The sequence below is a fragment of the Peromyscus californicus genome, unplaced genomic scaffold (genome assembly GCF_007827085.1).
Source record: "Peromyscus californicus insignis strain IS unplaced genomic scaffold, ASM782708v3 Scaffold_10__1_contigs__length_136768540, whole genome shotgun sequence".
NCBI classification, from domain to species: Eukaryota; Metazoa; Chordata; class Mammalia; order Rodentia; family Cricetidae; genus Peromyscus; species Peromyscus californicus.
In genome coordinates, this window is record NW_026294391.1 from 92,514,425 (window position 1) to 92,530,310 (window position 15,886).

The window sequence follows — 15,886 nt, forward strand, 5'->3', positions numbered from 1 at the left end:
AAATTTTACCCAGATTTGATTCCACCTTGTCTGTGAAGCCCTCCTATACAATTCCAACCCACATCAGTCAGTCCAAATTCCTATGCACCTCATTGTCTCTAACATTTATTCAGTCACTGAAGGATATGTAACTTCATTATGCATTTCATGAACCTCAACTCCTCAATATGACTACAAGTTTTTTTAAGGACAGGAATGCCTTTTTATAGACCTCTCACATCCACTCAAAAAAACCACACTAGTACAGTTTTCTGCCCACAACAACTATACTGTTTAAACTGAATGTAGTATTACAACTAACCATAACATAAAGAATTTACTACCCTAAAATAGCATTGGCCAATGCATTTAAGGTTTGAAGAATACTCATTTTTAAAAGTCTGTTAGAAAAAGGATAATCATGGTAGAAATTCTATTTTTTTAATTTAGAACTGAAAAGCCATCATTAAATGGAAGAAAAAAATGTTTCCATATTCAAACCTACACTTTATAATTCAACAGTAATGCTTTAAAGTATCTGCATATCCCCACTAATGATAATCTCAGGTTGGCTGGGTATCAACAACAGGGGGGAAAATAAAATAAAACTTTCAAGATCCACGGCTTGATCGCATTTATTATTTCATAGGTGCTACTCCCACATTTAAATGACATTTTCCCTAGAAACAAGTGTGTATAGTGTAAGAAGCAATCTCAAGAAGTGCCTTAATTTAAAGTGTCCTACAGTACACATATGGACTTAAAGGCCCTACTTATAATACTCATTATGCAATTTATCTTCCAATTCTCCATCTCTCTAGAAAGCACATTTTCTCAGACAGATTTCTTAGAAACTGTCAAAAATAATTTTCTCCTTTAATGCCTTAGTCCTTGTACCTTTGAAAGTGGGTGAACAAAGGCAAAGCTTCTACCTGTCAAAGACATTTCTGTATATTATTATTAGCAGATTCATCATAAAACCCTAAAGGACAGAGAGGAGAAAAATAATCTAAAAGAAAGCTATAAAATCAAGTTCTTCTCAAATACAAGCACTTAGAATTAAGTATAGCAATAAAGCAAGTAATAATTATGAAGCCAATTTGGAAATTCTAGTAGTTTAAAATATTTCAAATGTCTATTTGTGGTTATTATACTTTTAACCTAGTTTAGTCCATAATTATCAGTAAGTTTAGAAAAATATCTTAAACCCTAAATTGAGCTATACTGTAAATAGCTCTGAACCCTCTACTATATGTTTATAGGTTTAATTTTTTAAAGTATTCCCAAAATTCTTATGAAAAAGATGAGCTGCTTTTAGGTGGAGCCTCTATCATGTATCATTGGACAATAAGTACTCTTTAATATTTTTTAGAGATCAATCTTGTCATGTCTTTACTACAACAAAAATTTTAAAGTAGCCAGGCATGGTGGTTCATGTCCATACATGTCATCTTGAGAGTCTGAGGTAGGTGGATCACCATGAATTCGAGGCCAACCTTGGCCTACAGAGTGAGTTCAGGTCAGCTTGGACTAGAGCAAGACTCTGAGTCCTAAAGAAAACAAAAATTAGGTTGGGTGGACGGCTCAGGAAGTAAAGCCCTTGGCATAAGTGTGAGGGCTGGAGTTTGGACCCCCCAAACCATGGAAATGTGTATGGTGGCCCGACTGTAATTTCTATGTTTGGAAAGTCAAGATAGAGGATCGCTGAAGCAAACTGGCTAGCTACACTAGTCAGAATTAGGAAACTGCAAGTTCAACTGAGAGATTCTGCCTCAATGGATTAGGGTGGAAATCAACCAAGAATGTGTCCCAACATCAGCATTGGGCCTCCATAGGCACATGTACACATAAACACAGACCGCACATACACATATGCACACACAATCCACACAGATGCTAAAAAATGAAGAAATTTTATAAAAACCAGAAAATAGGCACCTCCTTGCCACAGCAGGCAGAGCTTCAGTCTCATATATGTAAAATAAACTAAAATCAGCAACTTGATTATGATTAAAGATGCTTGACATATGGGAATGTTATGTGAAAATTAGCTTAAGGCTCATAGAAAAAATGTAGAAGACATAGGGATGAGTCTTCACATAGCTTTATTATACAGCTGTACAATCAGAAATTATAGTTTAGGGGTAGGGATGCCCTACATTCAGTCCTCAGTACTCTGAAAAGGAGGGAGGGGTGAAAGAGAAAAATTAGAGTTGGCTCTATCCTTTAATATTACCTGTCCCATAATCTCTGTTATAAATAATAAGTAGGAGCAAACTAAATAAAAGAAACATCACACACATCCAGTAGAGGCTATTACTTTATAAATATATAGACATAAAAATAAGATATAGCTGAACACTCAAGAATCTATAACTATATTCACAGCAGAATAAAAAATAAGGGTAATGATCAGAGACATTTATAACTAGGGTAAAGTTATTTGTCTCATGGCTTTCAAATATTTGCAGGAGCATCAGTCTGATAAATCAATGTTAATGGTTTTCACTATGGTCTACTAAAAATACACAGAGGACCAATAGTAGGTACTCTTATACTTGTTTCTGATAGAAATAATTATTTTTTTAACAGCAGTGCCATGGTCACTGGTTCTTAAGGAGAAACATCTCAGTTTCTATACTATAAAATATGCGCCAGGAGGTGATGGGGCACGCCTTTAATTCTAGCACCGGGAGGCAGAGCCAGTCGGATCTCTATGAGTTCAAGGCCAGCCTGGGCTAGAGTGAGTTCCAGGACAGGCTCTAAAACTACACAGAGAAACCCTGTCTCGAACAACCAAACCAAACCAAACCAAAACATGCTAAAACATGCTTTTTAGCTGGGAGGTGGTGGTGCACACCTTTAATCCCAGTATTCAGGAGGCAGATATCTGCGAGTCTGAGGCTAGCCTGGTTTACAGAGCTAGTTGCGGGACAGCGAGGGCTGTTACACAGACCAACTGTCTCAAAGAAACAAAACAAACAAAGAAAAAAGAACAGCAACAATAAAAAGATACATTCTTGGAGCTCTCCTCCCCAGACAATGTGCTCAGCCTCCTGGTTTGGCCCCAAGTCCAGGTTAGCTCGCTTACTCCCATTCATTTCACCCTCCTTGTAGTCCTGCCTCCAGCTAGCTCTATGTGACTCTCTTTCTGCAGATACCCAATGTTTTCAGTGCAGACGAGAGAGAAAGTGAGACAGGGCAATGGTTGGTACTAGACGCTAGTCCTTCTAGTCCTTCCTAGTGCTTCCAAATTTTCCTTCAACAGAAGTTCTGAAACTGTTACATTCCTTGGATAGTCCTCCAGGAGACAATTTTGCTGAAGGCTGCATTATGGTACATAACAAAGAAAACATAAGAATCACTGACTGCTTTACAAATTGGCAAGCCTCAAGACTGAATGTAAAACTCTACATTAGGGAAATGCAACTTTTGGCCAGTTATTTTTACAAGCAGTACAAAGCTGAAAACTATCTCAGATCTCTGCCCATCTGAGCAGTTCAAAATCACCATGTGGCTGGAGGAGCAGAAGTGATGCCAAGAGACTAACCAAAACATCCCAAGAGCTCTGTGGCTGCTCTGTGGTTTTGATAATTCAAAAAGCAATGGCTTGGGTAAAGGTGTTTGCCATGCAAGCCTGGTGACCCAAGATCAATCCCCAAAGCCCATGGAAAGGCAAGAGAACCACTCCACCAAAAGAAATGACATTTAATAAGGGCCAACATGTGGAACTATACATACCAAGGACTACCATTTCACCCGTGGGACCACTTGTTTCTTCCCATTTTCTCTGGTGCCTCCTGCCACAAGCTCGGAATCACGTTCAAACCCCCTCCTCCTTTAATTCTCCTATCCCAGCAACCGGAATTCTGAAGAGTGCACTGTCTCTTTCTCAGTTTTGTTGACTCACATGCAGTCACCTGGCTTAGGATCTTCTTCCAAAAGCTATCCTACCTTTAGACTTGATCCAAATTCTATAAACCAACGCCTTCTTTCTCCTAGGACATACTCACGAGCAAATTCACAGCATTTCCAACGGAGTTGCTTAACAAACTTTTTTGAGCACGAGAATAGCTAGGCAATGATGGAAGCTGAAAAACAGGTGAGCTGCGATCTTCCCACTCCCACACAAAACCTGGCCTGAGAGTAGGAATGGCTGAAATGCTGATACCTTCTTCCAACTCTTCAGTTTGCAACATTCCCACAATCACAATCTCGGCTCAGTGTCAACTTTCCCACTTTCCAATACCATTTTCCTACTACCAGATCATCTTAAATTAACTCTAGCTGGTCTCTCCCACCTGAAGACTCATCCTCCAATTCCTCTTAATCTACAAGACTCTCGTATGTTCCTGATCTCTAATACAAAAAATGATCATCTAATTCTAATTCAAAACCTCTTATCCTGACTTCCCTGGGAACTTCCAACACAAAGTACAATTTCTTTGAAGTTTTATGAATTAAAAGAGACCACAGCAAAGCAGAATGGTGGGAGAATGCTCAGAGTGCAAGTTGCTGACTGAAGACAGCTGCTGGGAATCCCCAAGTACTGTGGAAAGGGTGTGGTGCTAACAGCAACTGGTTTGAGAACACCCAAGTTAGAGTTCAAAATCTGTTGGCCATAAAAGCTCTTCACCAGTAATCCATGGACTTTTCCCATTGAAAAAAGCTATTTGGGAAGTCACTCCTTTCCAAGTATCTTTTTCCTGATCACTCTTTTATGCCATGCCTTTTAATTTTGCTTGTGTCTTATTGATTTGAGTATGTATGCATTGTGTTGAAATAATTTTAAGCAACTTTCTTATTTGTATCATTGCATGAATAAGATAGGAAGCTTGGAGGGGATGGGAACATTTCTTCCATTTCACTGGTATCTAACTACAGACCTCAGCAGAATGTATATTGCTTAAACACACACACACACACACACACACACACACACACACACACACACACACACTTTTCCTCCAGTGACACAGAATTTCCAGTCAGCTATTCAACACTAACATATTTTAAGGTTGAGCAAGTTTTAAAGTATGATATATTAAGAAATGTAGAAAATACACCCACATTTGATACAAAAGATGCCACTTACAGTTGGACCAAACAGAATCTTCCTGCACCCAACCAACAATATACTATTAAACCACACATCTTCTGTAGGATTGTTTTTTTTCTTTATACTACATAAGCTCTGGTTCATTTTTGCTCTGAGCAACAATAACTACAGAAGCTCAACTCTAAATAAGTTTACTGTTGGGAATCTAGTCTTCCCACCTACACAACCACTGGCTTCCCACAGTCTCCAGTGTCTTGTGAGCAACCGCCCAATTACTGAATGTGGAAAGACAGCAAGGTCCATTCTTGGCAGCCACTGGTTTTTACTGCTAGTCCTCACTTACTTAGCTTAATTGATTCAGAACAGTATAAAAAGAGACATTATTACACAAGTTTGAAAAAGAAACTACTTACAAAATGTAAATGTAAAAGCTCTGGTCATTGTACTGCTTTAAAACAGGCAAGCATGTGTGACATGGAAAGCACAGAATAATGCCTATTGAAATCAAGGAAACCTGGGAACTCTGACTAATCTCATTACACAAGTTTAGTGTTCCATACGTATACATTCTCAAAAAGTGAATTTATCCATAGAAAGGGGAAACACAACTGACTTCAAAATACAATCCATTGTAGCAGAAGGGTTTTGTGTCTGAGACAACTTCAGTCTCAGAAAGTGTAGTTTTCAAAACATGTGTTAACAAAGTACCTTTCACTTTACTGTTTATGATCTTCCCATTGTATTGAAAGATCTTAGCAGAGATTCCTCCTGGCCTGCTATATATGAACTGGAATGTAAACTCAAGCACAATTTATAAGTAGGAAAAAAATTATGGGCTAAATTATTACTCCTTTTAGCCATATGGGGAAGAATGGAAAATAAACACAGCTCTACTTTTTTAACTAAATATACTTAGGTGTACATACACCTGTATGTACAGATATAAAAATAATTTTGTAATTATGTTTATATATCTTTCTGCGTCAACCACTGATGGTTTTGTGGTACAAGCAATAACTGAAAATATGCCTATCTTCTCTATCAGTAAGAAAAGACATTAAGTTGTTCTCCAATGTACACCAACATTGGTGAAAAGAACCAAATTATACCTTCAAAAGGCTCAATAACTGTCAGAAATGTTTTTCTTTTACAAGAAAAACTATACAATATGGTCAGAGAAAGGAAGTTAGTACCATTATGTTAGCATGGATAAGGAAATCTGTCATGGTCCAGTTGTATCGTCTGCAGTGGAGATACACTTTCTACTTATTTTAGTCACTCTTCATTCAAAAAAGACAATAGGAATGTAACAGCTTGTGTTTAAAATGCTAATTCACTATCATTTGAACCTGAATTGCATTATCAAATCAATCATCTTCTTGATAGCTCAATAAACAGGATTGCTGCTATTCTGGTAGAACAAAATGCCTACATCTCTACCACAATCCACTGCCTCACAAGCATGATGAAAATAGTAATTTTATCATTCTGGTAAGACAAGAGTTAATGCTCAGTCCTCTGACTTGAGCCTTACAAGATCTGCATGTCCAAGAGTGGATTTAAAAAAAAAAGGTTTTATTCCTTGCAATAGAAAATAACACTTACTGATATTTAAAAGCAAAATATCCATGTGCAATTGTCAACACAAACTCTAGTATTAATTTTCTAGATGGTAAGGTAATTCAAAGTTTCATGAGATATAATACACACCACAGCATTAAAAATCTAAGACTATACAATCTTAGTGTTTTAACCAGGACCCTTTTCATATTTCTTTACTAATGAGGGAGATTCTTTAACTGAGTTTCAGCAAACGTAAGTATAAATGAGGGCTTTGAAAAATCTTATCACATCCGGTTATTTAGGGAGCCAATCATAATAGCACTTTTCATGAAAACAAGAGGGGTCTTTACTTAAACTCATGGTAAGATACTCTCTTTGTGCTGCTTTTAACTCCTGAAATACACCCTTCACATGAAACAATTTATTTTAAAAACCATCTAACCAGTTTCCTAGAGTAACCCCATCCCCAGAATCTGACTCCTCCTCTTGGTAGCATTTAGTTTCCCTAGTGTTATGTGAGAGTGGTAAAGGAGAGAAAAACAGAATGAGGATCATGCCAGTCCAAACTGCCTCTGACAGTCCCTCAAGCATCCATATAGGCCCTCATTTCTCTCGAGCCCACAGTTACTCAGTGTGTGACCCTGGGAACTGTAGCATCAGCATCACCAGGGAGCTTGTTAGAAATGCAAATGTACAGCTCCACCCCAGAGCAACTGGATCAAACTCTGGGAAAGTGCCCAGCAACTTGCAGTTTTAACAAGCACAACAGAAAACTACAATGTATGCTAAAGTCAGAGAACAAGTCCGCCACAAACTTTAATGTGCATGAGAATCACCTGGGGAGCTTGTTAAAATGCAGATTCTAATTCAGGGGGTTGAGGTGGGGCTTGGGAGCCTACATTTCTAATAAGTTCCCAGGTGATGTCTTTTATGGGCCACATTACAAATGTTTCCTAAATCGGTTCTTTGCCAAAATTACTCAAGATGCTTATAAAATATGGAGAGTGGCACTACCCCAGATCAAATTAATCCAAATCTCAAGAGAAAAAGCTAGAAAGTATCCAGCAGTTCTCCATTCCAACTACACATTAAAATTACCTGGGAAGATTTGAGTAATTCTGATTCCCAGGTCCCATCCATGGTCGACTAAATCAGGATCTCTGGGGATAGAGTGCAGGTTTCCACATTTTGAATACCTTCCCAGTGATTCCGATGTGCATCCATGGTTGAGAAGGAATGTTCTGGAGTCTGGTTCAACACCTGACACAGTGGAACCTTTATAGCAGCCAACGTATTCGTCTAAAGTGGCTTATGTGAGCTTCCTCACCTGTAAGTGCTTTGATTGTTGAACAGGAAAATGTACCTAAAATTATGGTTTCCTTGTGTCTTGAATCTTATTTTTGGAGGAAAAAAATGTGCTCTCTGCAATGGTTAGTATTCAAAAGCCAGGAGCAACCTTGAAGTATTTGTGTCTACGTGGCCTTTCATACGATGACCTCTTTCTTCCCCAACCCTGAAACACATAAATAATTGAAATTTCTGATGACCTTTCAGAGTGGCAGGGTAACAGATGTATCTGTAACTTCTAAACCTATAAAAGTCAGATTCCACCAGTTACAGGCATTCTAACTGAAAGGTCTAGACAGAGATGACAACACTGTGCTTTTACATATGACAATTTGAAATTGTCATAAGCACGTCTTCGGGTAGACAGGAAAATTTAAAAAAGACCTTAAACATACTGTCCATAAAATGATACCCATACGTCAGAGGGGATGGGGCCATACAATGCCACACTAATAAGCACACAATATCATCAAATAGGTAAAATGGAGAAATGTGTGGTGTTACCAAGGCACTGTGAAATAATCAATTATTTCCTTCCCACAATTAAGAGTTTCTTGAATTTGACATCATACATCTTAAAATTAGTTTAAATGAAAATGAGACGCAGTCCTTCATCCTCTGGTTGTTGAGGTTCAGCGCCTTCTATAAACTAGTTCGTCTATAGAAATGTGACATACTGAAAGCCTACTAACCATTCACACCACCATCTCAACACACTCACAGTGGTCAGATGGGTGTCTTATTTATCTGCTTAATAACTTGAAAGGCAGAAAATCAGCAACTAGAGTATTTAAAAAAAGAGAAACAACCTATGTATGTGTGCAAAGTGGCCACTGTTTAAACCATTTTTAAAGCATTTCCTTTATGAACTGGTCAAGCTCATTTTCCTCTTAACTGTTGCTATAGTCATTCAGTGAACCCAAACTCACTTTAAAATGTGCGAAAATAGCACCTCCTGAAAGTGTGTTCTCATATGCTTTGGAGCAATGGAGCGTGAATGCTAAAACAGCCTTTGCCAAACTCAAGTAATAGCTCAAGAACTGAACAGGAGTAAATTTTTACAGTCCCATGACTTTACAAAGCCAACCTAAGAATTACCCCAGGTCTAGCTTTTACTACATCACAGCCATCCAAGAGAAGGCAAAAAAGAAAAAAAAAGTCACAAATAAGTGACTTGAACTAGTATTTCATAGATTTTTTTTAACATGGCAATCCTTTTAAAATGAATTTTACTTCTTAATGAAAAAATAAATAGACCAAATAAAGGTGTAGACTTAGGATTTAAGCTCCTAGAATGAACACTAGGAAATTTATAGAAGTACTTAATTCACTTGACAGTGTCCACCTGGACGCCTTTTCATACATTTCTCATGAACTGATGCCCAAAGATGAACCAAATCTAAAGAAATGCACAGAGCATAGCAGAGTCATACAAAATTAAAAACATTTAAAGAATGAAAGCAAAGAAAACAAACAATACAAAGGCACAATTTCCAGGACACTTTATTGTAATTTTCACTTTACATATTAATTTAATATTTTAGTCGAGTCAGGCGTGTTTATAATCATCCAGTGGTAGTTCATTCCTCTAATCTCACAAAATGAAAAGCAGCAAGTTAAAAAGAACATCAATTCAGGTATTTACGCTGTGGGAAACAAGGGGCCCTTAGGCAGAAGGGAGGGGGGCGTTGATGGTTGTCAGTTTGAGGGTACTGAAATTTGTTTCTGTATTTTTCTTGTGGATGTTAGTAGTCATAATAGAAACAATCGTCCTTTTCCCCATTCTGCCTTCTTGTGGACTTTACATTCTGTCTAGCATTTAACTCAAAGTCAGTTTACACTCAGTTTACACATTTTTAAAGACAAGCCATATGCCCCATCTCCCACACATCCAAATGGACAGAGATTAGAAAGTAACCTGGCTTTTAGCTTGTAACAGTGCTAGTTTAAACAATTTCAACCATATACTTGAAGGGTAAAATAACGTAAAGTACAAAAACCAAAGGAAATTGTAAAAGTGCCTACACATTTACTGGACTGTTTAACTGTTCCTCCAATCATTGAGTTTAACATAGGTTGCTTAAATTGAAATCGACACAAAAGCGCAAGCACGCTTAGTACAAATTGACAGTGCCTTCTGGGGGGACAACGTTCTTTGAATGTGCTATACCAGACACTGGAAGGAAGAAGAAAAAAGGTCTCACTCACTCTTCAAATGTGAGGAAGCCGGTGGTGCGCTAGCTTCACTAGAAACACGTTTTAATGGGTACGTTCAGTTAAAAATAGGTAGGAAGCCAAAAGGTGTTTTAAGAAACCTCTCCCCTCCCCAAGGAACAGGGAAACCCGGAGGAAAAGATGGGCAACCTCCCTGGAGCTCAGGAGCTAAGTTCCATCACTAGCTGAATAGAAGTTAGATCACTGCTATTTTTCACCCCGCAATGGGATAGTAGCTCTCCATGTGCAAGGTACGCGGGGCGGGAATACTCGCGGGGCTTTCACGTGGGGTAAGGGCGAGCAAAGTGAGGAGAGGTCGGTACCAACAGTGATCCAGAGCTCCCAAAACGCTGGTGGGGTGGAGGGTGAGGGGTAGAAAGGATCGAAGGAAAGGGTCAAAACTCCTGGAAGTTAGCGCAAAGAGGAAGCGGAGCAGTCTGGAAGCCAGGGGGCCATGTCTGGCAAGCAGCCCCCTGCTCCAAGTGTGGGGTGCTCGCCTCGTGGAGCAGAGGAGCGCCGAGTGCCCCTCGGGTCGGGCGGCTCTGGGGACCCGAGCGGCGAGAGGGGCTGAGGGGCACCCGCGAGCAGGAGGCGGAGGACTTGCACTTTGCCTCAACTCTGAGCCCCATCCCGAGCCCGGGGGAAGAGGGCGACGGGGAGCGCGGTACTCACTAGGGCTCGTTGGTGAAGCGGGGGGTCCGGGGCTGCTGATATCCATACAGGTGACAGTAGAGCACATCGAAGCAAAAGCAGCACATCTCCGCTGACACCACCATCTTCCGGGAGCCCGGGGATGAGGACGAGGAGGACGGCGAGGAGGCGGTGGCGGCGGCCGGAGTAGAAAGTAGGGTTCCCACTCCGCAGCTCAGAGGTGGAGACAGCGAGATGCCCCCGCCGCCGCCGCCGCCGCAGCCCTGGGGGGGAGAGAGGGTACAGCCGCCGCCGCCGCCGCCGCCGCTCAGCCCGCCCAGCCCGTTGAGCCGCGTCCCGGCGCCTCCTAGTCCCAGCTCCCCGGCTCGGCACTGGCTCTCCCCGCTGCAGTGGGAGGAGGAGGAGGCGCCACCACCGCCGCCCGAGCCAGAGGGGGGCGAACTGGACAGTTTCTGCTTCTTCACCCCACAGCAACCCGCCGCCATCTTGGAACAGTCTCCCCCACGCAGCGCTTCCGACCCATAAGTGAGGCGAGCTGGCGGCGGGGGCGAGCACGCTGCGGCCCCGGCCGCCGGGGGCGCGCCGGGGGCTCGCGGTCTGCGCGCGCGCGCGCGCGCGCGGCTCGGCGGCCGGGCTGCCCGGCCCGCCGCGGCTCGGGCGTGCGCGCGCCCCCGCCTGCGGCGCGCGCCACGAGCTCTCGTGGCTTGGCGCCTACGGTGGGTCCCGCCCGGCTCGCGCCTCTTGGGAGCTTGGCTCCTGGAGAGGAGGATGGAAGACGGAAAAGCAAAGGGGAAGGAAAAAAAAAAAAGAGAACAAGCCAGGGAGGAGTAGGAGGAAAGAGAGGAGGTGGGCAAGCTCCAAGAGGAAGCAGAGAGACAGAAACTAGTGGAGGGGGGAAAGAAAGAAAAAGTCTGAAATAAGCATCCAAGTTCCAAAGCACACCTTGGTGATACCCCATTTCATGTAGGGTTAGTGACACTGGAGCCCAGTTAGGTGAAACCTGAGCCACCGGCCTCAGATACACTGGTTCTGAACTGTTGGGAGTGTGAGCAAGCAGGCGCTCCCTGGAGCTCCACACCTGAGACAGCCACTGTAAAGAATGTACAAAGCAGTCCGGGAAATGGCCACGCTGTGGTGGTGTTTTTAATGCTAACCTAACCAGACACCACGGTTGTTCTGAGATTATGTTAGAAATGCAATATTTTTCTCTTTCCTAATGGACAAATAGTAAAGCCCAATTCAATCAGCATATCTTGTACTTGTTCCCGCCATCTTCTCCTCGTAGTCCAGGAAGAACATTTAAAAGCAAAAATAAATATATAAATAACTGCCTCACGAACCCCTCACAGATTCAAATATGTTCGTTGTGTTTTCAGACTTGTAGCTGTGCGCTTTTCAGATTTGATGTTTGGGACATGAGAATAAAGAAATTAGAAATATATCTGTAATGTCCAGACCTTACAGATAAATATATTGGTCAGGTAGTGTACTTATTTATAAGTTAGAAGATTTTGTTCAGATGTATAATGAGATAGTTCTTAATTCTCATTTTAAAAATGGTCTCAAAACTGCTTGAATGAATGAGAAGGTGTACGATTGAGTCAATCCCATTCCGGGGGCTTAAGAAGGGGCTATAAAATGGCAATATTCAGGGGGAAATATTCATTTAAAAAACGAACCTGATAAAAAGAAAATAAGTGATATCCATTGTGTCTACACCATGTCAAAATAGCCCCACAAAGTCAGGAGTCTGTCTGTATGTAAACTGTAGAAGATTGGTTTTGGCGCCTTTAGTGTGGAACCTTACAAACAGCTGAGAGCATTTCATTCCACTCGAGGGGGGAGAAAGGAGAGGTTTATTTGCATACCAGACATTGAGCCTCTATGCACATCCTAGTGCACTGCTGTTAAAAACTGACATGTGCAGAAAATATGTATCCTTTCCACTCTTACACTTATAAATTAAGTCAGATCTGCCTATATGATCAGAAAAATTGCAACTATTAAGCACTTTTTAGGTGTCAGTGTTATACCTATCTTACACCATCAATCTAGAAAATAGTGTATCACCTCATTTGATCTTCACAGGAAGAATTTAAAATTTACTTAAGAGTTAAAACTCTTAAGTACCTTGTCCAACATTAGACACCTGGAAAGGGACAGAATCAGGATTTAAACACAAGCATGTCCCATTCTAAAACCTATGTCACAGGGCTGAAGGTGTAAATGGTCAGTGGTAGATTGCTTGCCTAGCACGTGCATTGACCTGGGTTTGATCCCCAACATCAGGAAATAAACAACTAAAAACTATGATGTTATGCTACACTAAGTAATGTTATAGTTTTATGTTATAAAACACTATGATGTTATGCTTAGCCACAGTACATAATTTTAAAAAAGTAAGAAAAGAAAGTGACATTAAAAACTCTAGTAGAGTAGTACCAGGGTTAAACAGAAAGAACTTTGTTTTTATGGATTGAAAGATTGAAAAACACTGAAATATGTTACCGAGAAGGAAATGCACTAAAAAAAAAAATACTGTATGAAATGGACAGGCAACTGGAATGGTTAAATGCTGTCTACACACCCCCCCCCCCCAACACACACTATTTAAGTTGGATAGAGTGGCAAATACCTGTAATCCCAGTACTCAGAAGACTAAAGCAGGAAAAAATCACAAGTTCAAGGTCTACACAAGCTACTTAGCAAAGACATTGTGTCAAATAAAATCAGACGAAGGAGAAGAAGGAGGAGGAGTATAGGGTGAAGCAGGGGAGAAGGAGGAGGAAGATTTAACTGGTTTCTGATAAAGAAGGCAAAAAATAGTGTCAGCTACTATCAGAGTCAAAGTGTGTCAATTTTTTTGCCATGTTGAAAAAGAGAAAACAAAGTACTTTAAAAATTAAGAGAACTATAACTGATACACTGTGTCTTTTGGTTTGCTTTGTACTTTATCCTACATATGAGCCTACTTTTTGGAACTGAATCATCATTATACCTTGGATACATGTACTGAATCCCTTAAATAAGTACAAATACTGCATTCCTTAAATAGGTACAAATATTATACTTCAATTAAACAAATTATTTTTAAAAGAAAAAATAAAATCACACTGGTATGAAAAAATGACTATGTTACCTAGCTTGCCTATGGTGATTATTTCATAATATATACATATTTTAGGAGACATCAAGTTTCAAACCTGAAATAAATACTCTTTGCTTGTCAACTATACCTCAGTAAAAGTGGGGGAGCTATATTAAATACAATATTATACTGCAGATGTCAATTTACTCCCCACACCCCCCAAAATGAGTGCACTTGTGGAGTAGAAAACCTGAACCATTTAGTGGCATCACACCACAAAGTAGGGTATCATGGGCGTTGCTTCTGCTGAGGGAATTTAAGAAAGCAGAATGTAATCTCCCAATTTAGAATTTGGCCAGTAGACAAGAGTCTAACGCCCCTACTCTTGTGAAAATAGCAAGGAATCTTTAATAAGCACCAGTAGTCATGTCCTCAGTTCTGCATTTCATCTAAAAGATAAAACACTATCGTGGCTCTCTTGCCAGGCTAAGGGACTGACTGATGCAATGGGAAACCCAACAACAAGGACACTCCAGCTGAATTACAAAAATAGCTTTTTCCCCAAGGATTTTTACTTCCAACCTCGAGTGTCACTATCACAAGGAAAACAGACAAACACAAATGTGATCATTGCAGAAAATACATCATTACCTGACCACTAGGGCTTACTCGTCTGGAGTCCTTTGTTGTACTGGTTTGTTGAAATGAGGGGAAATAAATTGTAAACTTTTTCTGTGTGCTAACCTCGAACTTAGCTAGCTCATGGTCCAAACTCACCTTGCAAAGTCACTAGCACAGAAACAAACACATATAGATAGATATAGATATGTACATGGATATCATTCAAACATGAAATCTACAAAATAAATTCTGTATCTCTATATAAATTGCATACTGAATAGGAAAATGACCATGATCAGGATTCTCTTGACTCAAAGTACAAATGTCAAAGTAAGATAGTGTGGTGTTTCTACCCTCTGCTGATCCTGGAGTGCAGTGATAATACTTTCCAGAGGAACCTTTTGCTCATTGTAACTCACTGAGAGCTAAAGATTCCACATTTCTCTTAAGTAATAAAAAGAAAGTAAATAAGCCACCGACTATCACCATTCAAACTGGCCATTCGAATTGAAACCATCTCCGCTTGTGCAGGCATCTGCCTCCAAGTTGCTATTAACCAACTTGTCAAACATTTTGTTTTTACAACAGTGGAAAAACTGGTCAGAGAATATGCACACCGCTTACTATGAGGTAAACTAAAATGAATTAAACTCGATGGCTACTGATTATTTTACTGTTGCCTCAGTTTATTCTCACATTTATAAGGTGTTTTTCACTTTAGAAAACAAGAGTAATTATAATTTGATGCGATAGTGAACTTCATAATGTTGCAAAAATTATTCTTAGGTTTCTGGAGTCTATGGTAAGCTGAGAAGCACTCGCAATTGTTGAATTAAAAACAAAACACCATTTATACCCAAACAAGTGTTATTTTTATCCTCTGCTATCCAACTTTCTCAACTGTCATCCTTGAACAACTGCAGAATGGAATATTCTTAGCTGCCACTTTGATCTAACCTTGTACACATGTAATCTAGGGTTGTAGTGTAAAACTGGAGACATTAAGCATTTCATGTTTAATGAATATGTGAGATAATACTAAAATTCTTCATCTGATTTTAAATTCAGACAGATGAATCTGTTTTTGTTTTCCTGGCTACAAAACATATTCTTGTTTCTTAAATCCTTGCTTTATCTCCAGAATGGGTTTAGAAGTGGAAACACCAAGCTCTCCCTTGAACTATTTTTCCAGTTACAGTTCCTATAGTCTACTGGAGTACAAACTGGTTGAACGGTGTTTTGCTACCTACTTCCTTGAGACAGAGTTACATTAATTCTTTAATGAGACTTAGCTATGCTTCTATGGACACTGTGTGTTGAACAAATAATAGAGCTAGCTCACTGTAGATTAAAAAGGAAACCTT

General features: G+C 40.2%; 1 protein-coding gene across 2 annotated transcripts in view; it reads right to left on the reverse strand.

Annotated features, from left to right (window-relative positions):
* The window catches only part of Ammecr1 (AMMECR nuclear protein 1), a 112,050-nt gene extending 100,669 nt beyond the window's left edge, over positions 1–11,381 (reverse strand). For both annotated transcript variants that reach the window (XM_052737257.1, XM_052737267.1), the window contains exon 1: positions 10,835–11,381. In XM_052737257.1, the coding sequence (XP_052593217.1) occupies positions 10,835–11,298 (464 nt within the window). In that variant the 5' untranslated portion in view covers positions 11,299–11,381. The remainder of the gene's footprint in view (positions 1–10,834) is intronic.
* Between the last annotated feature and the right edge of the window lie 4,505 nt (positions 11,382–15,886).